General features: G+C 49.2%; 1 protein-coding gene across 11 annotated transcripts in view; it reads right to left on the bottom strand.

Moving 5' to 3' along the window:
• Ankmy1 (ankyrin repeat and MYND domain containing 1) overlaps positions 1-25,707 on the bottom strand; it is a 53,763-nt gene that overhangs the window by 18,214 nt on the left and 9,842 nt on the right. For 10 of the 11 annotated variants that reach the window (XM_045146876.1, XM_045146880.1, XM_045146877.1 and 7 more), the window contains 11 exons: positions 21,396-21,868; positions 20,500-20,716; positions 19,982-20,140; positions 18,707-19,152; positions 17,915-18,086; positions 16,017-16,157; positions 14,465-14,605; positions 12,224-12,331; positions 10,988-11,119; positions 7,378-7,491; positions 6,912-7,077 (listed from right to left, as the gene is read on the bottom strand). In XM_045146876.1, the coding sequence (XP_045002811.1) occupies positions 6,912-7,077; positions 7,378-7,491; positions 10,988-11,119; positions 12,224-12,331; positions 14,465-14,605; positions 16,017-16,157; positions 17,915-18,086; positions 18,707-19,152; positions 19,982-20,140; positions 20,500-20,716; positions 21,396-21,868 (2,269 nt within the window). The remainder of the gene's footprint in view (positions 1-6,911; positions 7,078-7,377; positions 7,492-10,987; positions 11,120-12,223; positions 12,332-14,464; positions 14,606-16,016; positions 16,158-17,914; positions 18,087-18,706; positions 19,153-19,981; positions 20,141-20,499; positions 20,717-21,395; positions 21,869-25,707) is intronic. The other variant, XM_045146881.1, reaches the window with a different exon arrangement.

The following is a 25,707-nucleotide window of genomic DNA, read 5'->3' as shown; positions in this document are numbered from 1 at the left end:
ACATTTTCAATGTCTGTGTAAAGTTCAAAGCCCTTGTGTCAGCTACTTCTGTTCTCTTCTACCATTTTGTCTTCAGACTTGCTGAATCTTCCTTCCTGTCACAGCTGAGGCCCTCCAGTGAGCTTTCTATTTAGGGATTGCACTGAATATGAACTCCAGAATTTCCACTTGGCTCTTTCTCAATAATTTGTATTTTGTACTGACTGACATTCTCTACTAGAAAAGACATTACCATTATACCTTCCCTTTCTTCAGTAGGTTTCCTTTGGTTCCTTGAACATGCACGTAATGGCAGGTGGCCTTGCTCGCGACAAGTCTCTGTCACTCGTCTTGCCCCTCCACACGCAGCACATATGCCATACATTGTTCCTCTGTCTACCTCATCAGTATTGAAAACTATGTTTAGATGACATATTCTAGCAGCTTTAGGTTCTGGCCCTCTAGCACATGCCCAGATGTGCTGTTGCTGTTTGTTATTTAGTGGCCAGCTGCTCTGGTTCCATGATGTCTCCCTGTCCCACAGCATGGAGTCCCTGACGCCACTCCTCATGGCATTCAACCTGGGGTATGGCCACAGTCACGATGGGTAACAGTGCTGGGACAGAGGTCTCTCTATCTCTGTTCATACTGTATCCAGGCATTAGTTCCACCAGCAGTAGGCTGACAGTAGCTGGGGCACAGTCTCTCTATCTCTGTTCATGCTGTATGCAAGCATTAGTTTCATGAGCAGTATGCTGATTATGCCATTGGTTTCAAAAATGTCCTGGCTTCCTGATGGCTGGCTTTAATAGTGCCAAGAAAGATCTGTGCAAGCTTCTGGGAGAAGTCAGCAGTCTTACAAAGGTGTGGATCCTGTGTGTTCCACAATCAACCACCATCAAGCTATGTCCCCTGTTACAACAGCAGCATGACTGTTATGGGGGTATCCAACTGATTTCTGATTGGATCGGAGGCCTACTCCATGGGAGGGAATTTATGTCTAGTACTAAAAACCTGCAGCTCTGAGCCGGGAGTGATGGCGCACGCCTTTAATCCCAGCACTCAGGAGGCAGAGGTAGGAGGATTGCCAAGAGTTCAAGGCCACCCTGAGACTACATAGTGAATTCCAGGTCAGCCTGAGCTGGAGTGAGACCTTACCTTGAAAAATCAAAAAAGGAAAAAAAAAACTGTAGCTTTGGAGGTCACAGGCCATACAGCGGAACCTAAAAGCCTCACGTTACTGGGATGAACTTCCAAACCAGGCACAGTTAGGGAGAAGGAAATTTATTTGAAGCTTACAGATCCAGAGGAAGTTCAATAATGGCAGAAAAAGCTGGACAGCTTTCACAGTTCCAAAGCCACAAGCCACCATCAAAAAGAAAGCATGCATACTTCAGAAAACTCCACACAAAGCTCAAGCATCTTACATATCTTTACACTGGTATTTCAAATCCTCCCCCAGGACCCTAAGATCCACCCATAGTGACACCACCTCTAGCCAGGTGGCTATCTCTAAACTACAAACTTTTATAAAATCCTGAATATACTGGGGGTTATCATTCAAACTACCACAGATGAGTTATCAAACTGCTTCTAAATATTTATGTTTATACTCATAGATTACTGCTACTCTCAGCTTCCATCATAGAAGGGGTGTGTGTGTGTGTGTGTGTGTGTGTGTGTGTGTGTGTGTGTGTTTTACAGTAGGCACGGGTTAATGTAAAGGGGCATATATGGCCAAAGTAATGAAAATAAATGACTGTTGTGTGCTTAGCCCTGACTGAGACATCCATATCATCTCCTCTAAGGCTCCCTGAGGAATAGGGAGCATAAAGAATATAAGAGCCAGAGCATGGAGAAGAATGCTATAGAACACTCTTCTGAGAATAGCATGGCTATTATACTCATGAACTCACAGCAGCTGTGGTTTTCTGCATAAGTTTGAGCCCATCAACATCCTGTAGAAGCTCTAGGCAATGAACAGTTTCTTTAGGGAGAGTGAGTCATTTTCTTCCGTGGTGTAGCCACTAGCAAGTAGTCCATACTCTAATAAATAACCTCCCACCCACATTCATATGCATGTAAGCACCCCATATTTAATTCAGTGGGCCTTTTACAAAAATGGGGAAATACCTAAAAGTAGGAAATGAGTTGGTTGCTTTACATTGCTGGGACAAAACAACTGACCCAAAGCAGCTGATGGGAGTAAAGGATTTATTTTGGCTTATAGTCTGGAAGGGAAGCATAAGAGACAGCTTCAGGTTTGCTGAGATGATGTCAGAAGAAGCTGACCTGCTTTTACAGATTCAAGTAGAGAGAGAAGACCCAAGCCCAAAAGCCACACAGCACACTTCAAGAACTCCAGCTAGGCTTGGGATATCTTTAGACTGGAATCTCAAACCTACCACCATACCTTAAGACCCCAGTGACACTGCCTCTAGCCAGGGGCTGCAAATGCAAACTACAAACTAATAAAACACTGAATATATTAGAGGTCATCTATTCAAGCTACCACATTCTGTCCCTGGCCCCCAATAGGTTCATAACTATCACACATTATAAACTGTATTCAGTCCAATTTCAAAGGTCCTCAAAGTCCTGACCAATTTAAGATGGTTCCAAAGTCTCAAGTCTCTTTGGATTTAAGATAGTCTCTTAGCTATAAGTCCTGTAAAATCAAACAAGTTACATACTTTCAACTTATAAAGGCACAGGGTACACATTTTCAACTAGTATAAGGCTTATCAAGGAAAGACTAGGACAATGCAAACTCAACAACCAACAAGCAAACACCAAACTTCTGCAGTTCAAGTCCAGTACAACCAGACACTGACAGTCTCCAGATTTTCCAATTCTGTCCCTCCAGCTGGGTGGAATAGCCAGGGAACACTTCCATCCCAGGCCAACAGTGCACTCCATGGTAGCCCTTGCATAGTCCTGGTATATCCAAAACATTTTTGGGTATCCACACAAACCACAGTTCATCTTCCAATGATTTTTCCAGCCTATCAGGACATCATGCCCTGCCTCATGCATCTCAGCAGCAGCTCCTGGAACTGTATGCATTTCATGACCACTCCATGCATTTTTCATGCTTCTAAAACTAATACCAGGTGTGCAGGACACAGCCATATTCTTAACTCAGGGACAAAATAAATCTTAACCTTGAAAGGCAGGTTCCTTCTCCAGTCAATTCTTTCCAAAAGAGTTTGGATTTCTTACAGTCTTTCCTCAGGCATCCTCTGCACTATTTTAATGTAAAGCAGTTGGGCCATGTTCCTTAAGATTGCTAATATGTTGACAATAGCAGCTTCAGCAACCTAAAATCAGTCTCAGTACCTGTAATTTTAACTTGCTTGAGGTTTTCCAACTTAAAATCTTAATTCTTTCAGTCCAATATCTTTAGCCAAGCACATCAGTCCTTGATCAATATTTAACCTTGATCAAACTCTCTGGGCCTGGGCAGCCAGCCCTTATGCCAGTATCCCAGTTCCAACAAAGTCCTCTGCAGTCTTTCCTTCCCCTTAGAAAGCTCATAAGCCAAGCCTCAAAGTTCAATACTGTCTGCACTTAGCATTCTCAAACTCTCCTAAGAATAGTCCATAAAATTTGGCTTACCACTACCGAAGCTTTCATTGGTAACCACCAAGTCCCTGCCTGTTGCTCCAAAACAAAAGTTCCAAAAGACCAAAATCTTCATGGTCAGGTTCATCTAAACCCACTCCTGGTACAAATTTCTGTAGTAGACAGTTTCAAGTTTGCTGAGATGAACTTCCAGACTAGGCACAGTTATAGAGAAAGGGATATTTATTGATGCTTACAGATCCACAGGAAGTTCCATCATCACAGAAGAAGCTGATCTGCTTTCACAGGTCCAAGCAGAGAGATAAAAGCCCCAATCCCAAAAACCAAAAGCCACATAGCACATTTCAGGAACTCCAGCTAGGCACACTCTGCATATCTTTAGATTAGAATCTCAAACCCACCACCACACCTTAAGATCTGCCCCATAACACTGCCTCTAGCCAGGGGGCTGCATATGCAAACTATACACTAATAAAATGCTGAATATATTGGGGGCCATTTATTCAAACTACTACAGGAAACATCCTGATGGCAGGAAAATGATTATACAGCAGAGGCTGGACATCACCTCTGCCACAGCAGGTAGAAAACAGCAGCAGGAGAGTGAATCAAGCTCTGGCAAGGGGCAGCTGGCTATAATACCTCAAAGCCCACCCTAACAACACACCTCCTCCAAGAAGGTTTCACCTCCCAAACTGCCACCAGCCAAGGACCAAGCATTCAGAACACATGAGCTTATGAGGAGCATGTTATTCAAACCACCGCAGCTGGGAAGAAGTGGCCAAGCAGGAGTAGAAGGGGGATAAGAGAGGGTATGGGATGGGGCTCCGACCAACCTACATGATACACGTGTTATGACATTGTTAGAAACAAACGGGCTAGGGAGATGGCTCAGCAGTTAAAGGCACTTGCTTGCAAAGCTGACAACCTGATTTCAAGTCTCCAGTACCCATATAAAGCCAGATTCATAAAGGAGTGCATGTGTCTGGAGTTTGTTTGAGGTGGCAAGAGGCCTTGGTGTCTATATCTTTCTTTCTGTTTGTCTCTCTCTTTTAATAAATAAATATTTTAAAACATAATATGCAAAAGGAAAGTGTCCTGTTGACAGACATGAAGAGCCAAAGAAGCTTGAGTTATAGGGAGTTTAGCTAGAGTCATAGGCCCTCAAGGAGAGATAAACATCAACTTGTCCTGATGTCCAAACTAACATGATGATAAGGCAGTTCTAGTCCAGGGGATGCAATTCTAAGAAAACTCCTGTTTATCAAGATGGTGGCTGCTGACTCATCATCATGTCAGCTGACTCTTGCTCTTACTCATCACTCTCTCTACTTTATGATCCCTGAACTTCCTTACATTTTTGGAGGGCTCCCCTTCAGCCTATGCAATCTCATCTCACCTCTTCCTCCATCAAAGACACCACTACACTGCTGTGTTTAAGTAGACCTATGGTGTCTGTGCCTGTCTGATGAACGATTTCCATATAATTCATCATTTGGACTCATTCCAAACCTGTAAGAACCACTGAAGTCCCAAGTGCCAGCCAGCAACTCAAAGAGTTGCTGAGTCCCCTCCCCAACTACAGAAGCTTTGTTCTCTCCAATAACCTTTGCCTGCATACCCTTGCCTGCATGCCCTCCTTCTGTCATTTGCTGTTTCATGCAACCAGGAGACAAAGAACAGAGCCACTGACTTAAGGAGTTTTAGTGACAATTGAATATCCAGAGCTCTAAAGCCCAGGTTATGCCCAGCTGTAGCGAAAACCAACAACATAAAATGTAACTTGCTCCTGAGAATGATCCAGTCAAGTCAGAGATATTTAACAGGAAAGCTCCTCGTCAGCATTAAAGGCTTGTTCTGACGTCAGGATTGCTCCTTGTCTTAGTTCTCTCTGGCAAAGAGCCATCCTGCGGTTCAGCCCTCACTACTTTATAGCATGGCCCTCCCATCAGAAGTTGGGTGGGGAGATGGCAGGTGGTTCTGTGAGAGATACCCCCCATTTCAAGATCTACTCTCTGATGGAAGGGAGGAGGGAATAGAGTCAGTTCTCTTCAGCCTGCCTTCCCCTATCTGGGTCCCCTGCATATGGGCCGGTACAAGGGAGACTAGGGGCCCAGTATTCTTGGTAGGACAATGCCTGAGATAGAGCCTGTGTCCCACAAGTGGGGACTGTGTGTGAATACAAGCAACACTCCTCAGCCACACTGACCAGAACTCGCTCCAGCTCTTCATCCACTTAGGTATGCACATGCTAAGGAAGACATAGATGTGAGGGCCATGCTTATGGAGCTGGCGTGGGTGGGCAGGGACAAAGGTATGGGAGTGTTGAGTGGATTTCTAAGTATGTCCTAGTAGATGAGCTACGGAATAGATGAAGGGTTTGTGTGGATTGGTGGGGTGGGCTTGCAAGGCGGGGTGGAATTTTTATGGGTAGGTGGGCATATAGTGTATGTGTGCCAGTACAGTAAGTGCTTTTTGGAGGAGGATGTGGGATCTCAGCATGTTTATGAGTGGGAATGAATAGCATATAGGGAAGGGGAAGCTATATATCAAAGAGTGGACAGTAGGTATATGTGGCATATGGGTGCCACTATATGAGCCACGATCATGTGGGGTTGGGAGCTACTGGTTAGGAATGGGGGTTGGTGGGTGTAAGTGTGGCTGTGTGGAAAGATTAGTGTGTGCAGGAGACAGGTGAACACTAAAGCATGCATTAAGGTGTGATGGTAGGTGGACTTGCATGTGTGTGGGAGGCAGATGTGGACGGGAGTTCACAGGTGAGTGTGACTGTGTGGGTGGGATGAGTGGATTCTTCTGTGTGTGAGGGACATTCAGAGGGACCAGCTGGCTATGTGTGTATGATGGGTAGATTTATTGATATGTGGGAGGTGTTCTAGGGTTGGTTACATATGCAGAAACAGGTATGGGTATTTTGTGATGGTCATTGAGGTGGGTGAGTTGGAGTGGGTAGTGAAGGCAGTGATATGTATGTGGGAGTTGCAGGTGAGTGGATGGTATGTACTTGGAATAATGTGGATGAAGTGCATGAAAGTATCTTTGGGGTGCAAATGGGCATAAGTATACAAAGGAAGGGTGGTCAGTTGGGACTTAAGAGTGGGATGGAGGCTAGGTGAACATATGTAGGAAGGCTGGAGAAAGGAGAGCCGGGTGGCATGTGTTTGTAGGAACAAGCCTGTTAGAGGCTTTTGTGGGGAAGAAGGTCATGTGTTGGGAGGGCATGGACAGAATGAGGAGGAATGCTAAGGGTTTGGGAAGACAGAGGAGTGACAAATGAGAGGGTGTGGGGATTACAGTAGAGCAAGGGCTGTGCAACCAGCCACACTGACCTCTCTTGCTCAGGTACAGTGTCTTCGTGTCCAACTGACTCTCCTTGTCAAGGACAGCGCGCCTCAGCTTCACACCCATGTACTCCAGCAACCTCTTCCGACCCAGGAATATCTCCCGCTCTGCAGGCATCAGCGCATGGAAGGGGCAGTGAGCAATCTTCCGGTCCTGTGGCAGAGCACAAGTCACCATGGGTCCACAGAGCTTCCCCTTCCAGGCATAGCCAAAGAGTCACCAAAGACCTTAGATCACTCCCAGCCCACACTGAAGAATGACTGGGTAAGCAAGCCACCTCTCCATCTTGAGAGGGTGACACATGACTGTGAAGACAGAGAAAGACACTCACCCACAGGTAACCAAAGCACATGTCATCTGTGGGGTTCTTACTGTAGGTGTGGCTGTGTGGCTCCTGGTTTTGCCCAAAAGCAGCTAAGGCTCAGACAGGCCCTGCTTAGAACAAAGCCATACCTGGTAGAACTTGAAGTAGCCATAGTCCACAGCTGTGCCCACTGCCGTCTTGTCACCCTGAATGAGCACCACAGGCTTCAGGATGTCTGCTCCATGGTTAATGAGCTGGTCAATCTATAGAGCACAGAACCCCGTAAGTTGTACGCACATATACACTTGTAAATAAGACTGTCCATGTACACACATGTGTGTGCCTCAGGGACTGTGTGCAAGCATGGATATGTATATGTATGTCACATGCATGTGTGTGCTTGCATGTGCATGACTTCCAGCAAACACCACAGCAGTGGTTTCAGAGCCATTCTTGGCCTTCCAAAGGAGGAAGCAAGGTCTCTGGGGCCCCATGTGGATAGAGAAGAATCAAGCTGTGGTCTGCAGGATGCTCACTTGATGAGTGCAAGCAGGGCTACAGATCAGATGTGCAAACCAGCCGCTGCAGTTAGAGCCTCATGTCCTCACACTCGTTGCACACACACAATCCCTGGGTTCTTCGCAGTGCTATGAGTACAGAGTGTGGGCATGCAGCCTGGAGCGGGGAAATGACAACTGCGGGCAGTATTATATACCAGTCTGACCTGAGTGGGGGATCCTCTGGTACAATGGGGGCTATGGGTAGGCATATCTGCAGATTGCTCAGGCCCAGGGAGGCTGTATAAGTGTGAGGCATGCAGAGGAGTTGCTTTTTCACCCACAAGACCCCATATCTCCTCAACTCCCTCCATTCTAGAGTCATGACTCCTTTCCAGAGGGTGCCAGTGCTGAGTGTCCCTCCAGGGCACCACAAACCCTTTTCAGAAGAAAGCTGGGGGCTAGGTAGGGCTTGGGGTAGAGTGCTGGAGGCAGGAGGCCCTGCGTTCCATCACCAATACTATAAATTTTTAAAGGCAGGAGACAGAAAATGGGTGATCTTTGGTGGGGCAGGCAGTCATCTAGGTATGCAGCTGATGGACAGGTGGGTGGATGGAGGATGAATCCTTCCCTGAACAAAGCTCTTCCCATGCAAAGTCCTGATTTAACAAGTCTAGGACAGCTGGTTCTTGCTCAATGGCTGCACCAGGTTCTCTTGAACAGCTGGGCCCAGCCAGTGATGCCAACCGCCCTACACTCAAAGACCCAGCCTCCAGAACACAGGATGTCACCCTCTATTTGTTTAAGCTTCCCTATCGATGGCTTCTCACAGCAGCACCAGGAAGTGATGCACTGAGAGGACAGCCACTGAAACCACAGGTTCTGCAGAGCCTGGAAGGCATGCCAGGCTGGAAGGAAGAGGCAGTGCCAGGATCCAGGCAGCCCAGCCTCTAGGCAAAGGTTTTGCATTCCCATCTCTCACTTATTAGAGGGTTACTTTGAGAGCAACCAAACAAAAGGCAGATAAGAAAATGATTTGGAAGGTCTCCTGCAGGAGGGTGCTAGAATCCTGCTTGCTGTCACCAAACCAAAAGCACCTCCGAGGCCCTGGAAATGTAGCTACTACCAAGAGCAAGAAAATCACAAGTGGAAGAGGGGTGGAGATGCCAGAGCCTTGCCTGGTGTTGGTTGAGATATAAAAGGTGTCACTCCTGTGGAAAACAGTGTGGTGGCCAACACCTACAATCCCAGTACTCAAAAGGCAGGGTAACTGTGAGTTCTAGGCCAGCTTCACTACACTGTAATCCCTTATCTCAAAAGAAAGAAAGATAGATAGAAAAGAAAAGAAGAGAGGGGAGGGAAAGAAGAAAGAAAGGAAGGGGAGAGAAGGAAAGGGAAAGGAAGGGAAGGAGAGGGGAAGGGAGGGGAGGGGAGGAAAGGAAAGGAGGAAGGAAGCAAGGGAAGAGAGAGAAGAAATAAAGATGAAATAAAAAGGGAGGGATGGAAGGGGGAAGAAAGAAGGAAAGAGAGAGAGAAAGAGAGCACAGTGGCTTCAAGAAATTAAAAATTGGGGCTGGAGAGATGGCTTAGCAATTAAGGCACTTGCCTGCAAAGCCAAAGGACCCAGGTTCCACTCCCCAGGACCCACGTAAGCCAGATGCACAAGGGGGCGCACACATATGGATACAGCAAGTTCACTTCTGGGTATATAACCAAAACCCTTGAAATTGGGGGGCTCAGATATATTTGTTGCATGCACTGTCATAGCAGCTTCAAGCCCACAACAGCCAAAACATGGAAAGCGCTCATTTGCCTGTTGATGGAAGAACAGATAAAATAGAGTATACACATGCAATAGAGTATTATTCAACCTTTAAAAGTTCCATTCAAGGCTGGAGAGATGGCTCAGTGGTTAAAGGCACTTGCTTGCAAAACCTGGGCCAGGGTTCAATTCCCTAGTACCCATGTAAAACCAGATGCACAAAGTGATGAGGGTATCTGGAGTTCATTTGCAGTGGTAAGAGGCCCTGGCAAACCCATTCACCCTCTCTCTTTCTCCCTCTCCAGATAAATAAAAATATTTTTTTAAGTTCCATTTAGGGCTGGGGAGATGGTGAGTGCTTACTGTGCAAGCATAAGGGCCTGAAAGGGCCTGAGTGCAATTTCCACAAACATATAAAACATGGGGCATGGCTATGCACAGCTGCAACCCCAGTACTACGAGGAGCAGAGACCAAAAACAGCAGCTCTGGGTTCAGTGACAGACTGCATCTTAAGAAACAGACAGATGAGTGACAGAGGGTCCCTAATGCACTCCTCCAGCCTCTGCACAGGTGTGCCTGGGACACACACATGTGCATACAACACACACACAAAACCACACAGAGTACACATAGGTGTGCATGAGGCACACAAATGTGCATACACCACACACGCAAAACCACAGAGTACACAGATGTACAAGGGGTATACACATGTGCATATACCACAAACACAAAGCCACACAGAGTACACACAGGTGTGCATGAGGCATATACATGTACATATGCCACACACAGAAAACCACAGAGCACACACAGGTGTGCATGGGACACACATGTGTGCATACAGCACAAACAAAAACACACGGGGCACACAAACCTGTGCATATATGTGTGCCAAAGTAAAAGGTTCTGCTCGTGTGTTTGTCCAGGTCCATAGACCAGGGACCTGGGTCTGGATTCCCCAGATTCCCTCCTCCACTCCTGTATTTCTCAGGGTCCCTAACACAATCACACAGACTCTGGGCCACTGGAAGTGGGAGAGTGAGATCTCAATTTCCCAGGTCCACTCCTCTGCTCATGTGTCTTCCTATGTCCCTAGACCAGTGAGTTCCCAGTTGCCTAGGTCTACAAATCCACCCATGTGTCTAGTGGCCTCACTGCTGCCTGCCACTAGGAGTCAAGGGGTGAGATTCTAATTCCCTAATTCCTCACATATTCCACTCACCTGTCTCTCCATGTGCCTAGGGGAGCTTCAGTTGTAGGGAAGTTCCTGGTATCTCAGGATCTACCTAACCCCATCAGTGCCCATGTTACCCCCCACAAGTGAGTTCCCTATCCCTAGATCTTCCCTCCCTGCACCTAGCAGACCTGTCCAAGCACATCACCTCGCCCCACGCACTGTGGGTGCCAAGCATCATCGCACTCCTTGCTTCAAAGCCTTGTGCGGGGCTAATCTGGCCTATCCCCCAGACCCTGCCTTCCCCCAAGCCCCTGCTCACCAGCGCTATCTTGTGGTCAGTGCTCCTCTGCTGCTCATAGGCCACATCACAGATAACACATAAGGCGGTGCCCAAGCCTCTAGTCAGAGGCAGGTTGGGGTCAGCTCCATGGGACAGAAGCTCCTTCACAACCTGGACATAGACAGGCTCTTCAGTGGCCATCCAGGGCACTGTCCATGGGTCTGTCTTACAGGTAACTTTGCTGTCACCTCCCACACAGTACCCACTAGGTGGGAAGTAGGATCCTTAGGGAGGAGCTGGGATTTCACCCTAAGTGTGGTTCTGGTACTTTTGGCATACAGTTCAAATGCAGCTGGTCTGATGAGTTCTGGCTCCCATCTTTCTTCCAGCCTGGGGCAGAGCACAGCAGTGATGGTTTGATCCAGGTGTCTCCCATAAACTTATGTGTTCTGAATGCTTGATTCCCAACTGATGAAGATTTGGGAATTAACGCCTCCTGGAGGCAGTGTATTGTTGGGGGCGGACTTATGGGTGTTATAGCAGGTTTCCCCTTGCCAGTGTTTGGCACACTCTCCTCTGTTGCTATTATCCACCTGATGTTGGCCAGGGGGTGACGTCCACCCTCTACTAGTGTCATCGTTTTCCCTGCTATCATGGAGCTTCCCCCTCGAGCCTTTAAGTCAAAATAAACTTTTTTTTAAACCACAGACTGCTCTTGGTTGGGTGATTTCTAGCAGCAATGAGAACCTGGCTGCAACAATAGCCATGCAGCAAATGCTCTACCACTGGCCAGAAGCATATCCCATGTGGCCTGACTGCTCCTTCTTTCCTACTAACCTTTTCCTGAAAACAAGTTCAGTACCTGAAATTGTGTTGCGTGCTAGTGTATGGCCGGGCTCCCCCAGCTACCATGTAGGGTCCTTGAGAACAAGAACTTTCTTTTATTCAAAACCTGCTTGCCCATGGTAGGCACTCAGTAAATAAAGGTTAAATGAAAGTATAGACATGTGGAGTGTGGCTGGATGGGGTGTGTGAGCAAAGGGATGAGTGGATGGGTGGATGAGTAAATGAGTGGAAGCAGCCTTAGTGGGTGGGTGAACGGATGAATGGAGAAATGGATTGGCGGAAGCAGGCTGAATGGTGGAGGGATGGGAGGTTGGGTGGATGAACAGATGGAAATATGGTCATCACCAGCAAGCACAATCGCTAATGGGAGTGGGACAGTGGACACAAAAGCAGCATGGGACGCAGCTCCATGGGGACAGACCGACCTACCAGATCATTGCCACTGGCAATAGACAGAGAGAGTGGAGAGTGGCCACTCCACAGCATGTTGGGATTTGCTTTGTGGGAGAGAAGGAGCCGAACTATGTCCCTGGCACACTGGGGAAGAAAGGCAGAAACATGTCAAGTCACAGAGGCACCAGCACCCAAGGAGCCCCAGATACTACCAAAAGCATGGATGCCACTCATTCTACCTTCTCACACCAGCACCACTTGGAACAGAGGCTCCTCCACATGACAGGGAGGGGGTAGAGGCAGGCTTAGTGGAGGGCACTAGATAAATGAGAGGGAAAGCAAGCTGGTTTGATGAGAGTCACTGAGACAAACTGCCTTGTTAAAATTGGAACTTTATCATTAGCATCATGCCTTAGACAGCAATGATGGGGTCCTGAAGCCAAGGCTTTAGTTCCAAGGAACAAGAGTCCCTTTTCATGATTTTCTGGGGGATAAGAACACACTGGGCATAAAGTACTTGAGAGAAGCCATGGGAGGAGAAAGTGAAGGTAAAGGAGGCCCTCTGGTCCTTCAAGGTCTCCAAAGGGGAGGGCTGTCTCACTTTGCACCCCACCCCCACATTTCCTGCTTCTGCCAAAGATAAGGGTTAAGGGGAGGCAGGAAGGTACTAGATAAGAGAACAAAATACTATTGCCTTGGTGTCTTCAGCAGTCATATGGGTGGGTGTGGCTACCTTTGGAGTGGCCAGCCCTGGGACTTCTAAAGTGACTGTATTTTCTAACAGAGGGGTCCTCAGACTGTGAGGTACAGCCAGTGAGGATCACATAACCATGTTGCAAGGGCAACAAAAGACAATTCCTTCACCTGGTCTCCCGAGACCACTGGAAGATGGTGACCCTCTGCTTCCCTCTCTGTAGGCACTTTTCTCTCCAGCAGCCACAGCGTCACTCTGTTAAGACTGCCTTCTCAAGATGTGACAGACCCTGGGGGCTGAGGACCCACCTCCATATCCACTCCCTGTATCTTCAGTGACCAAGCCAATGAGGTGCCAGAAGCAGCCTGCTGAGAGGTGCCTGAGAAAGTTTTGCCATTCCTCTGCGTGACAGTGTTAGGTATGATGGACAATTTCAGCCTCTGTGCCCACACCACTGACCTCTCTTGACCTAATGATAGTCTCACAGTTAGGGTGCCCTGACTATCCTCCCATAGGTTTTCCAAATCTGAAATTCGTATGTGGGTAGAAAAGTGCTACATTCAAGCCCAGACGTCACACTCACTGGAGGGGGCCTTGGTTAACCTGCCTTTCGGTAGGCTTGCTGCCCTGTTCCTAGTGTGGGTCCATGACACTCTGTGTGGCTCTGGTCAGGGTGGTGGGACCCTGGGACCAGCTCTTCCTCTCCCCTGCCCCCCTGCTCAACCATCACCCACATGCCCATGCTCACACCTGAGGCACCACCACCCCAGCCTCGTATGTGAAAGGCTTCACCTGACCAGAGGTACACTGCCCTGTTGGAGCCTGGAGGCTGGTCATCACCTCACCTCACAGGCAGTGCTCCAGGTCAGGTAGCCCAGGTTGCACAGACCACTGCATGGCAAGGCAAGGCCTGGCCTCTTGGCTGCTTCTGAGTGGTTTCAGCAACCACATTGCTGGGAATGAGTCCCAAGGCACAGAGAAGCCAGTGGCTGCAGGGCCAGGGACACTGCAGAGTTTCCAGATTAACTGAGGTGATTGTTAGCCCAAGAACAAAAATGATTTCATATGGTTGCCCAGGCCCTGGCCCAGGTGCTGGTCCACACTGGTCAGATCTCTTCAGCGCATGAGTTTTCCCAGAGTCCTCTGACATTTCCTATTCACTGTTCCTATGGTGTTTCATGTTCAAAAACACTGGCCTAGGCAGAGAGGCCAGGACACCCTCCTGCCATGGGGAGGAGAGAGAATTCCAAGGGTACTCACCTCCACCCAAGCTTTCATCTCCTGCTCAAGGCAGCACATACATGCCATAAGAGACTCACACATGTGCTTCTTGCAGCACCCAAGCATGCACATGCCAATATCCACACACATAGCACATATAGCACATAGACATACACACTAGGCCTTACACGTACAAGCTTTCAGATACATGGCATCACAGCTGCACATGGCTCCTGCCTGGTGGCCAAAGGCCCCTCACACAGGAGCCCTCAAGGTTGAGGGACTCAGCCCCTGTCTTCCCCATCCTCACTGGTTTCACAACCCAGCCAGCACAAGTCACAGCCTGTGGCTGCTCACCTCACCTTCTTGTTGTCCTCCCTCTCACAGGCCACATGCAAAGCCGTCCGGCCTCCCTCTTCAGGCACACATGTGTGCAAGGTATAGTAGTTGCTAGGAGGGCCTGGTTCATTGCTGAGCTTCAGGCTTGAGGGTAGCAAGTCCAGCTGTGTGGGAATGTAAGGCTACAATGGGCCATAAGTGCCCACAGAGTGAGCCAGTGGCCCCATGCCACGGTGCCTGGAAATGGCCACTCCCTGCCCCCAGACCATGGATCTATACTATGTTCCCACACAGTCCCCTGGATATCTGGCCCCTGCATCCTCCCAGAGCCACTGGCTCCCACAGCATTCAGAACCCCCTATGCTTCCCCACAGGGCTCTCTTGTACTGAGAGCTGCATGCACACACACGTGAGCACTCCATGATAGCTTCTGCCACATGCAGGGTTTGCACCTGGCTGTGCAGGTCACAAGGTGGCAGAGTTCTGCTTAATTCAGGTTGCTAGGCCTTTCCTTCATGAAGATGCCTAGAGTTTTCTAGATCAAAGGGGCTAGGAAGGCTCTACAGTAGAGTTTATGACAGTGCGAATTAGGGACAGAAGCTGCTCTCCTTGGACCCCATCACTTGTCTTGTGCCCAACTGTGCCAAGCTCACCTCTTGCACCACACTGAAGCCCTGCCCCAGCAGGGAGCTGTCCTGTCTCCTTGTGGCATTAGCTCAGCCTATAGCCTGGGAACTCTGAGGCCCAAGAGCCCCGGGTGGTAACTGTCCTGCTGTACCAGTAAGTACAGCACTTGCTGACAGGCACCAGGCAAGCAGCAACCTGTCCCTGAGGAGAGGCCCAGGACAGAGGTGGAGTAAGAGTCTTAACCAGCACCTCCCCTTGTCCTGTTCCTGGATGTCTCAAGCCCAGAGCCTTCTGAGAGTGATGAGTGAAAGGAAGAGAACCACAGAGGGCAGTGAGGATGTGGGGAGGGGTAGTCAGCGCAGAGCCAGGTCAGAATAAGCTGACCCAGGGCGTGAGGCTTGTGCTTGAAGAGAGCGCCTGTGAGGAAGTGATGGAGATGCTCCTGTCCACAAAGACGGTTCTTCTAAAGTGAGACAAGGTCACCTGCATGTGTTCTTGGGGTCCCTTGGCTCTCAGAAAGAACCCCCAAACTCTGCTGAACTGTCTGACTGAACAGGTCTTCACTCACTGATTTTAATTAATTAATTGCTATTATTTTTTTTTCAAGGTAGGGTCTCACTATAGCCCAGGCTGACCTGGAATTCACTATGTATGTAGTCACAGGGTGGCCTTCAACTCATGGTAATCCTCCCACCTCTGCCTCCCAAGTGCTGGGATTAAAGGCAGGCGCTTAATTAATTAATTAATACCCAGCTTAATTAATTATTTTGTCCTCTAGTCTCATGTGTGTGCTGTGTGGGCTCCCTCACATGGCTGGTATTGGGTGCCTAATCCACCCAGCCCATGGCCCATGCCAAGAGCAGCCCCAAGCAGCTCAGCTGAGCACAAGAGCACCTTGTCCCCCCTTCCCTCTGCTCCAGACGCAGCTGCAGGCCCGGAGAACTGCACCTTGCTGTGTTTGTACATGTCGTCCTGGTCAGCCGCCCTGGCATCCACATCGGTGACTGCGTGCAGCAGCAGCTCTGTGATACTGACACCCTCTTCCCCGGGAAGGGAGGCCGCGATGTGGAGTGGAGTCAGGGACTGCAGCTGCAGAGCAAGTGAGCTGGGGTGAGGACATGATCCCACAGTCAAGTAGGCGAGGGCCCAGGTGGAGAGACCTTGCTGTTGGGCCAGGGTGAGAGGCTGCTTGCCTCACCACAGCCATCTCAGACTCCCAGGATACCATTCTCCTTCTCACCAGCTCCATGGGTGCCAGACAAGGGTGCCCATGAGAGCAGAAGTAGGTGAGTGCCCATTAACAACTGAGCACCCTCGTCATGTCATGTAACCCACACGCATCCAGAGCCACAAACGAACGCCAGGCTGGAAGCAGCATATTTGAAGCCAACTGTCTGACAGGGATCTTCAACCTTTTAACATTGTAACATGACACTGTCATCTACAAACGTGTTAGGCTGCATATTCTGGGATGCATGGGGTCCACAGGCCTGTAGGAGAAGCTCCTTCCTGTCCTTGCCAAGTCATGATTCAAACATCACCACCCTGGCCACGAAGTACTCCTGACACCCTCCCTACTCTAGCCCCAACCTGTTTATTCTCACTGATAGAGTCCTTCTGCCCATTGGCTGAGCTCCCTGACAGACTGTCCCTCAGGGCCAGTAGCTCAGAAGTGGATGCAAGGGACCCAGCTCTCAGAGTGAGCACCATCAACAGATAAAGCCTGGGCAGAGCAGACAGTGGACCATGGGGCAAGTGGACTCACCTCCCCCCAGCCCAGTCCTAACCCAGTATGACCTCACTCAGCAGGTCTGACCCACAGTCAGAGTTCTCCTAGTGCCAGGCTAACAAGAGTGGGAGCATCGCAGTGAGGTGCTCCTCACCCTGTCCTCAGAATAACCCAACAAGGGACCTCGGGGTCAGACAGGAGCTGTGAGAGAAGCCCAGCTTCACAGTGACCTTCTCCCTACAGCACAGGAGCTGAGTGACTCATAGGGTAGTGGGGAGTGGAGACGGCCTGAGTTCCGGGTCTGAGGAAGGTGCTTCAGAGTTTTGGGGTGTAAGAACCGGCAGGCTTGGAGGGTTCCTGGGACCCAGGGGCACAGGACATGAGCTAGATTTAAATAAGAGAATATTTAAACAACTGAAGCCCCTAGAGTCTATCATCAAATTTAGTAGCAGCCCTAAATGTTTTCTTTTCTGAGAAAAACAGCACTAAATTCAGCTCATTACTCAGATCAGGTGCTTTTTTCAAACTCATTCACTGAGGTGGGCCTTCCTTTAAATGGGAAGGCCAATTCCTGCCAGAGCTGCTCAGCCCTCTGCAAAAACAAGAGGCTCCAGGGTAGGCATTGGGCCCAGCCTGAAGGAGGGCCCAGAATAAGCAGACTCCAGGCAGGTGGAAGAGACAGGGGCATCTGCTGAAACGAGATATAGAAACAGACATACACAGGGAACCCAAGTTTGTTTCTTGCTGGCTGGATCTGCTAGACTAAAAGGGCTCAAGTCAAAACATTTTGCTGCGACTTTTCCTGTCTCTCCATGAAGCTGACACCTCATGAAGGAGAGTGGCCGCTCCTCTCTTTCCTTATGACAGTCCTTCAGAAAGCACTGGTCCTGCGTCTGCATGTAGGAAAATGATGCAAGTCATGTAGCAGTGTGAACAAGAACACCTCTTCACATCCAGATCTGGCGAGGCCACGACACTGCAGCAAGTGGGAATGCTGCTGACAGGCGCACCCGCCCCACTGCTGGCCCAGCAGCTGAGGGAAGGGGGACCTTGGGTGTCCTGCATTTGTCCCAAGCCCATCTCCCTGGCACAGCTCCTCTGGCTGCCTGGAACCTACCTGTGGGGGGTACTGGATGTCAGTCCGGGCCCCATTCTCCAAAAGCAGCCTCACCCCATCCACATCCCCGGCCTTCACAGCAAGGAAGAGGACTTGCATGGGCACACAGCACAGATTAGGGTCAGCGCCTCGTTGCAGCAGCAGCTTGATGGTCAGCCAACGGCTTCTGCGTCTGCACAGGACAATGACACGGGGTGGAGGGAAGGTTCAGGGTGGGTGGCTGCCACATCAGTGCCCAGGACAGAGTTCCCTGGGAGAGGATGAGCCAGATACTCCCTGAGTGTGAATGCTCTGGGAGGGTTGCTGACCACAGAATCCACAGTCTTTATTCAAAACACCTAATGTCACTCCTTTGAGGCCCTGGTCCTCACCCCTAAGGCCACCACAACACAGCTACCACCAGACTTCCCTGTGTGGCAGCCCAGCCAAAGCAGACCCAGAGAGACCCAACAGGGCTTCAGAAACAGGATGAGTCATGAGCCTCACTGAGGTCACCTGTGAGATGGGTAACCAGGAGTGGGCACTAGATAGTGATGGAAAGCACCTAGTCCTGAGGGGCTGGCAACATGTACCATGCACCTCATGCCCCTGCCACATATACTACACTGTCATGTGATGAGAAGAGCCTGCTACCAGAGTACTGTCAGGTTTCATAGAAGTGGATACACTGACCCATGGATGCATGCTTCCAGAAATGCCCCTTGTGTGGGGCAAGGTGGCTGTGGGCAACCACTGAACACATAAACTACCCTAAAAGCAACTGTAATTCTGCCCTGAGCACCAGTGACTTACTCAGCCATGGTCTGTGCCATCTTCCTTATAGTTCCTTTGTCTGTGGAGGAGAGGATCCGCAGCCTGCTGTAGGCCTGGGTACTCTTTTCCAAGATGTCCTTTGAAACCTGGATGGAGTAGTTGCGCACACACAGCATGGACTCAAAGTTTGTTTCCATGCTGTACAGCGAGCTTATGTCGTTTTCTGCTTTATCCTCTAGCTTTTTCCCCAGGTCACAGCTGTTGCTCTTTACTGAATGGGTGTCCCATCTCTGACTGCTGCTCTTCCGCTGGATGGACCCCTGGGACCGCCTGCCTGGCTCCAGTCCATCCTGGCTTCCTGAGAGGCTCCGCAGTGCCCTCTGCCCCTCACTGCTTGAAGTGGGCACAGCCACCTCACAGAGATTCTCCTCATTCGCCTCCTGGGCCAAGATGGAAATTTTTGGGGTGCCTAGTTTTTGAAGTTCCTGGGGCAAGTACAAAGAAAAAAAGCACTGTTAAAAGGAACTGAAGCAGCTCACTCTGGACACTGAACAATGGCTTGGGGCCTCCTTCAGTCCCCGACCCTTGTAAAGGCAGGAATACCTTGAACCTACCACCCAAAATTGGAGAGTGAGCAGCCACTGCCCACAGCTTATAGACCCCAAGCCCACAAAACCTATCCCACCCAGAACTATGCAGTGCTGCACATGCCAAGGAGATCCACTGGCAAGATGCCTCTCATTGTTCCTCATATTGATCCCACACAGCAAGTGTCATACACTGAATAAGCTAAAAAATATATAGCATTAAAATTAAACTTCACTTGTTTTACTTTTTAATGTGGTTCTTCAAAAGCTTTGACTGATAACATATAGCTCACATTGTAACTCAGACTCCTGCTCTGCCAGGTGACACTGCTCTCCATCTTCTTGGAGCCACACCTCTTAAAGTACAGTATTGGACTAATGGCTTTGGTATCACCTTAGAAGCGAGGGTTCCTAGGCCCTGCCTTGGGTGCACTGCTGTGGGTGCCAACCTTTCCAGCATCCTAGGGTGTGGGGTAGCTCTGAGGACCTCAAGCTTCTGGGTGTGTGGTTCGTAGGGAGCACATACCCCTCAGTACCTACGCACTAAGCTCAGAAGGCCTGAGTGCCAGGCACCATCCTTCTGACCCCTTCCACACTGCCTCATTTTTCTATTCCTCTTGCATGAGCCTGATCCTCATAGAAGGAGGAAGGTGGCTGCAGACATTCAGCTAGAGAGGCATGGGATGGACAGTAGATGGTGAGGGTGTGGTGGCTGCCAGGAGCTGACCTGGGGCACAGTCCTCTCAGCAATGTTGGGCTTGAAGGACTTGCTGGGGTAGTAGAGAAGGAAGCTCATGCTGAGTGGTGTGAGTCCCTCGTCTGAGCACTTGTTCACATCAGCCCCATAGTTCAGGAGAAGGTTGACAACGTCAGTGTGACAATGCACCTAGAGGGAGACAAGGCCAGACTCGGGACAGCAACTGGCACTCAGCCAGGGGTGATAAAGGCTTTCTGAAGCCCACACTGCCCATCAGGCTACACCACAGCAAGACACAATACTCATATTTGACCTTAATGAAGGGACATGGTCAAGTGTGTGACAAAGGAGTGGGTGACCCTGCCCCAAGCTCTCTTTCATTTGACCTTGCACGTCACAATTAGGTGAGGGGGGGATTGTGCTGAGCAGCAAGGAGCAAGTGGGGACCTGCCAGTGTCTTTCAGAACCCCACTATGAGAGCAGACCCTAAGAGGAAGTCCCGCAGGCAGTATTCCTGTGGTATCCATCAGGTGGGGAAGAGAGCTTACAGCGGCTGCAGCAAGCACAGTGTAGCCCTTTGAATCCGCCACATCAGCACAGGCAAGGTTGTCCTTCAGGACTGCATAAATCCAGTCATGGTCCCCTGCCTCAGCCTTCAAGATCATCTCCCTGGAAACCTGCTCCCTGGGCCCACTGCATCCAAAGGCAGCACGATTCCCCTCCAAGATGGCGTCCATGTTCCAGCTGCTGTGAGCCTTCTTATTCCTGGTGACACACAGGCTTCAGGGGTGTTAGAGCTTTCCATGAGAAAGGTCCCAGGGGGAGTCACCTCCCTCTAGCCCTTGCTCTCCTCCCTCAGCACCCACCCCCCACTTTCTAGAGCTCTCTTAACACCCTCAGCAGTTGACTCCTTGAGCACCCTGAGCCTTGGTGGCTGCACTACCAACCAGTCGCAACCAGGAGGTAGCACCCAGTGATGGAAACACATCACCTAGAGGTAAAGGTGCTGAGGCTGTCTGCCCCAGCAAGAATGTGCTGGCTGTCAGTGAGCCCTGTGTGTCTCTGATTCCTCTGGGTTACTTCCTGTCTGCTGGGCAGCATGTTCTCATAGCAGGGCCCCAGGGTGAGGAAAAGGCTGTCATACACATGTCACTACTCAGCACCAAGCCCCCACATCCCACCCTCTATTCATTTGCTTCCCATGGCCCATTCGCCACACAACTCGGAAGCCTCCTGTGTACACAACACCCTTTCAGTCAAGAACACATGGCTTTGTTTGAGTCACTGAAGCAAGAGCTGCATGCTTTTGCTCACCTGCTAAGCAGCACTGAGAGGTACTTGGGCCCTGAGTAGCATCCCAGCACAGAGGACCTCAGGATCCCCCCCCCCAGAGGGGATCCCTGTCCCATGAGCACAGGAGGGAAGAGAAAGACTAACTGATCACCTGAACTTGTATGTGTGTTTCTGAATTTTGACCAGTAAAGGAGTCTCGTTTGTTATAAACCAGGGATCTCCATCATCGACGAATGGAGGGATGTCATTAACAAAGATGCGGGCATCCAGCTCTCTGCGGAGGGAGCCCGTCATGGGAAGGTGGGTGTTGTCGGTTGAGTAGATGTACATGTCTGGAGGTAGCGTTAGGTCGTCATGCAGGAGAAACCGCTTGTACTCATAGAAGAAGGGGTCCTGCCCCTCGGGTGGACCCCACTGCACATTTTCCTCATCTGAAAGACTGATTCTTTCCCGGGAGTGTGTGAGGAAGGCTGAGAATTCTGGGTAGTTGACGAGGGAGAAGCTGTTGGGAGTCTCTGTTCCCAGTTTAATGAGGTGTTGGCGGAACCACAGGCCGACATCCTGGCTGCCATCAGGGTAGGTCTCAATGCCCGGTCCAAACCGCTCGCCTGCTTTATACAGCCCCTGCAAGGGAGACCACAGGCCAGGGGAGATGCTCACTGGGCTGCCAACGCAAGACAGTGTGTTCCTAAGAAATGCACTCGTTTACCCAAACACACTGAAGTGCAGTTGTACAGGCACTAGAACTGAGCCAGGCAGGTCTCTCTAACAGGACTGCAGACACATGTATAGAGAACAGAGGCGTGGAGACAGAGAACATGCAGGAGCTGAGGCAGCCTCTCTTTCTCTCAGGTCCAGGGAGTTCAAGGCGAAGGTAAGGTAGAAATACACTGTGGCTCCATTTCCAGGAGCCTCCCATAGCCCTACTGTTAGCTGCAAAGCAGGCATCTTTTTGAGCAAGCATCCACATTTATGGGGGGCTGCTATCCCTACAAAATGACTCTCAGTGCATCCTCAAAGTTATTTCATTTGTTTATTTCATATAATGTCCTTCAGAGAACTTGCTAGGAATCAGCCCAATTCACTGTGTCCCTCTGACTCACTCTTTGTAGGTGACATAGAATGAGCTTTGTTCACTGTGACTAAACTTTTCTCCCAGAAGTGCCTGTATCTGTGTTTTGTTTTGTTTTTTTCTTAATGATCTGGAACTGAGTATATTTGAGAATATGACCACCTCCACAAGGGAAGAGTCTTGCTATGGAGCCAGTCTCTCTAATAAAGCCCCTTGCTTACTTTGCTCAGGGAGTTGTGGCCTTGAGAATGATCGCCACAGCTCCAACATCTTCTAACTTGCTGCAGACAAACCTCTCTCCACTCTTACCTCCTGGCTGTGCTCATTGGCTTTGTACACACCAAGAGAAAGGCCCACTGGTTTGGTTGCACTAACACTGTGGGGCCAGCCAAGTGCCCCAACAGGCCAAAACAGCAGGGGTAAGTGGAGGTGCAGATAGCCTGTCAGACAGACCTTGGTGGGTATGAACCAAGGAGAGAAGGAACAGGAAAAGAAAGCAGGCAGCATAATAAGGCAAAAGACAGGAAGGAGGAGGAGAGGAACAAGTCTTTGTTGCCTGTGGTTCCAGCAGTAAGCACAATTTCTAGGCCTTTCCATATGCCTCCATGGGTTCCCTCCCTCCTTCACTCTTTCCCTCCATCTCCCTCTCTCAGAAAGTTTTTTAGGTGGGCTGAAGGGATGGCTTAGCAGTTAAGGTGTTTGCCTGCAAAGTCTAAGGACCCAGGTTCAATTCTCCAGGACCCACATAAGCCAGATGCATAAGGTGGCACATGCATCTGGAATTCATTTGCAGTGGCTGAAGGCCTTGGCATACCCAATCTCTCTCTCTCTTATTTGCCTCTTCCTTTCTCTCTCAAATAAATTAATGAATTAAATATTTTTTAAAATCCTTTTAAAGGGCTGGAGAGATGGCGTAGCGGTTAAGCGCTTGCCTGTGAAGCCTAAGGACCCCGGTTCGAGGCTCGGTTCCCCAGGTCCCACGTTAGCCAGATGCACAAGGGGGCGCACGCGTCTGGAGTTCGTTTGCAGAGGCTGGAAGCCCTGGCGCGCCCATTCTCTCTCTCTCCCTCTACCTGTCTTTCTCTCTGTGTCTGTCGCTCTCAAATAAATAAATAAATAAAAATTTAAAAAAAATCCTTTTAAAAAAGAAAGGAAGGAAGTAAGGACAGATGGATGGATAGGCAAGGCATGGTGGTGCATGCCTTTAATCCCAGTATTAGAGAGGCATAGGGTTGCTGTGAGTTCAAGACCAGCCCAAGACTACATAGTGAATTCCAAGTCATCCTAGACTAGAGTAATCCCTACCTTAAAAAAGAAAAACAAGGGGGGCTGGAGAGATGGCTTAGTGGTTAAGCACTTGCCTGTGAAGCCTAAGGATCCCAGTTTGAGGCTTGATTCCCAAGGAGCTATGTTTGTCAGATGCACAAGGGGGCACACACGTCTGGAGTTTGTTTACAGTGCCTGGAGGCCCTTGTGTGCCCATTCTGTCTATCTCTCTGCCTCTTTCTCCCTCTGTTTGTCACTCTCAAACAAATAAATAAAAATAAAACTTTAAAAAAACAAGGGGCTGGAGAGATGGCCTAGCAGTTAAGGTGCATGCCTATGAAGCCTAAGAACCCAGGTCCGATTCTCCAGGTCTCACATAAGCCAGATGCACAAGGGGCACATGTATCTGGAGTTCATTTGCAGTGGGTACAGACTCTGGTGTGCCTATTCTCTCTCTCTGTTTCAAATAAATATAAAATAAAATATTTTAAAAAGGGTGGGGGGCTGGAAGGATGGCTTAGCAGTTAAGGCATTTGCCTGCAAAGCCAAAGGACCCAGGTTTGATTCCCCAGGACCCACGTTAGCCAGATGCACAAGGGGGTACACACATCTGGAGTACATCTGCAGTGGCTGGAGGCCCTGGTGTGCCCATCCTCATTCTCTCTCTCTTTTTCTTTCTCTGTCAAATAAATAAAAAAATAAAATATTAAAAACAATCAAACAAAAAAAGGGTCTTGATCAAGAAACAGTTAATCATGGTTGAGAAAGGGAAGAGCACACAGTGAGGTACCCCAGGTACGCCAGTCTGGGGGCCCCAACAAGTAAGCAGCACCTTTATCTGAAAAACTTGAAAGTCACTGAGGTAGAAGCTGCAAGAGCAAGTGAGCCATGGAGAAAAATGGGAGCCAAGCAAGACAAGGATGATCAGGCAGGAGGCAGCAAGAGGAAATCAGCTGCCACATGCGTGCACGGAGTCCAAAGGTACTCAGCAGCTCTACACATAGGAATCAACGCAAGGATGGTAATCCAGATGACATCAAAGCCACATTCCCCACAGCTGTATTTGTTTATTTCTTTATTTTTAAATGTTTTATTTTTATTTATTTATTTGACAAAGAAAGAGGGAGGAAGAGTGAGAAAATGGGCATGCCAGGGCCTCCAGCCACTGCAAATGAACTCCAGACACATGCGCCCCCTTGTGCATTTGACTAATGTGGGTCTGGGGAATCGAACCTGGGTCCTTTAGCTTTTCAGGCAAATGCCTTAACCACTAAGCCATCTCTCCAGACCCACAACTGTATTTAGAGTAGCAAATAATGGTAATAGCTGTACTGACTTCACAACTCATTTTTGAAATGCAGTTACTTTTAGACCAATTGTACATCTCAAGACTGCCAGCAAAAATGCAGAAAGAGGGCTAGAGAGATGGCTTAGCAGTTAAGGCACTTGCCTTCAAAGCCAAGGGACCCAAGTTCAAGTCCCCAGGGCTCATGTAAGCCAGATGCACATGGTGGTGCATGCATCTGGAATTCATTTGCAGTGGCTGAAGACCCTGGCACACCCATATTCTCTCTCTCTCTCAAATATAATAAAATAAAGTTTAAAAAAGTTTTAATATAGAATGAGAGGCATGCAAGCCCATTCACTGGGGAGAAGGCCAGCCAGAGGTAAGAAGCAGGACCTGTCTCAAGGAGGACAAGAAAACCATGGGTGTGGCAGGGTAGGGAGGGTACAGTACTTTGCCCACCACCCAAGGAAGAATAGCAATATGTAGCCTATGTTTCCCAAATGCCAAAATAAGTCCCAAACTACAATGACCTGTAACAAGTGAGGAATCAAATGGTGGAAGATCACACTGGGCTCCTCTGCAGAGGACTTTTCTCCAGCTTTGAATGTAGAAGTTTGCAATTGTTTTTAGATAATTACAAAATGAAATTAAAGGAAAAGTGAACAAGTAAAATTCTAAGAAAACAAAATGAAGCAAGTAAACAGCTCTGTGTACAGGCTTGGGGTTAACTAGACAGGAATCAATGTACGGGGATTTAAGCACATAAACCTTTGGTTAGCCCTTGCGTCATAAAGAAGGGCAAAGAAACCTTGGATGGTGTGCAGCAATCATAGTGGT

This window comes from Jaculus jaculus, chromosome 4 (genome assembly GCF_020740685.1).
Source record: "Jaculus jaculus isolate mJacJac1 chromosome 4, mJacJac1.mat.Y.cur, whole genome shotgun sequence".
Classification (NCBI taxonomy): domain Eukaryota; kingdom Metazoa; phylum Chordata; class Mammalia; order Rodentia; family Dipodidae; genus Jaculus; species Jaculus jaculus.
Note: the sequence above shows the minus strand (reverse complement) of the source record. Positions and strands in the feature narration are given on the sequence as shown.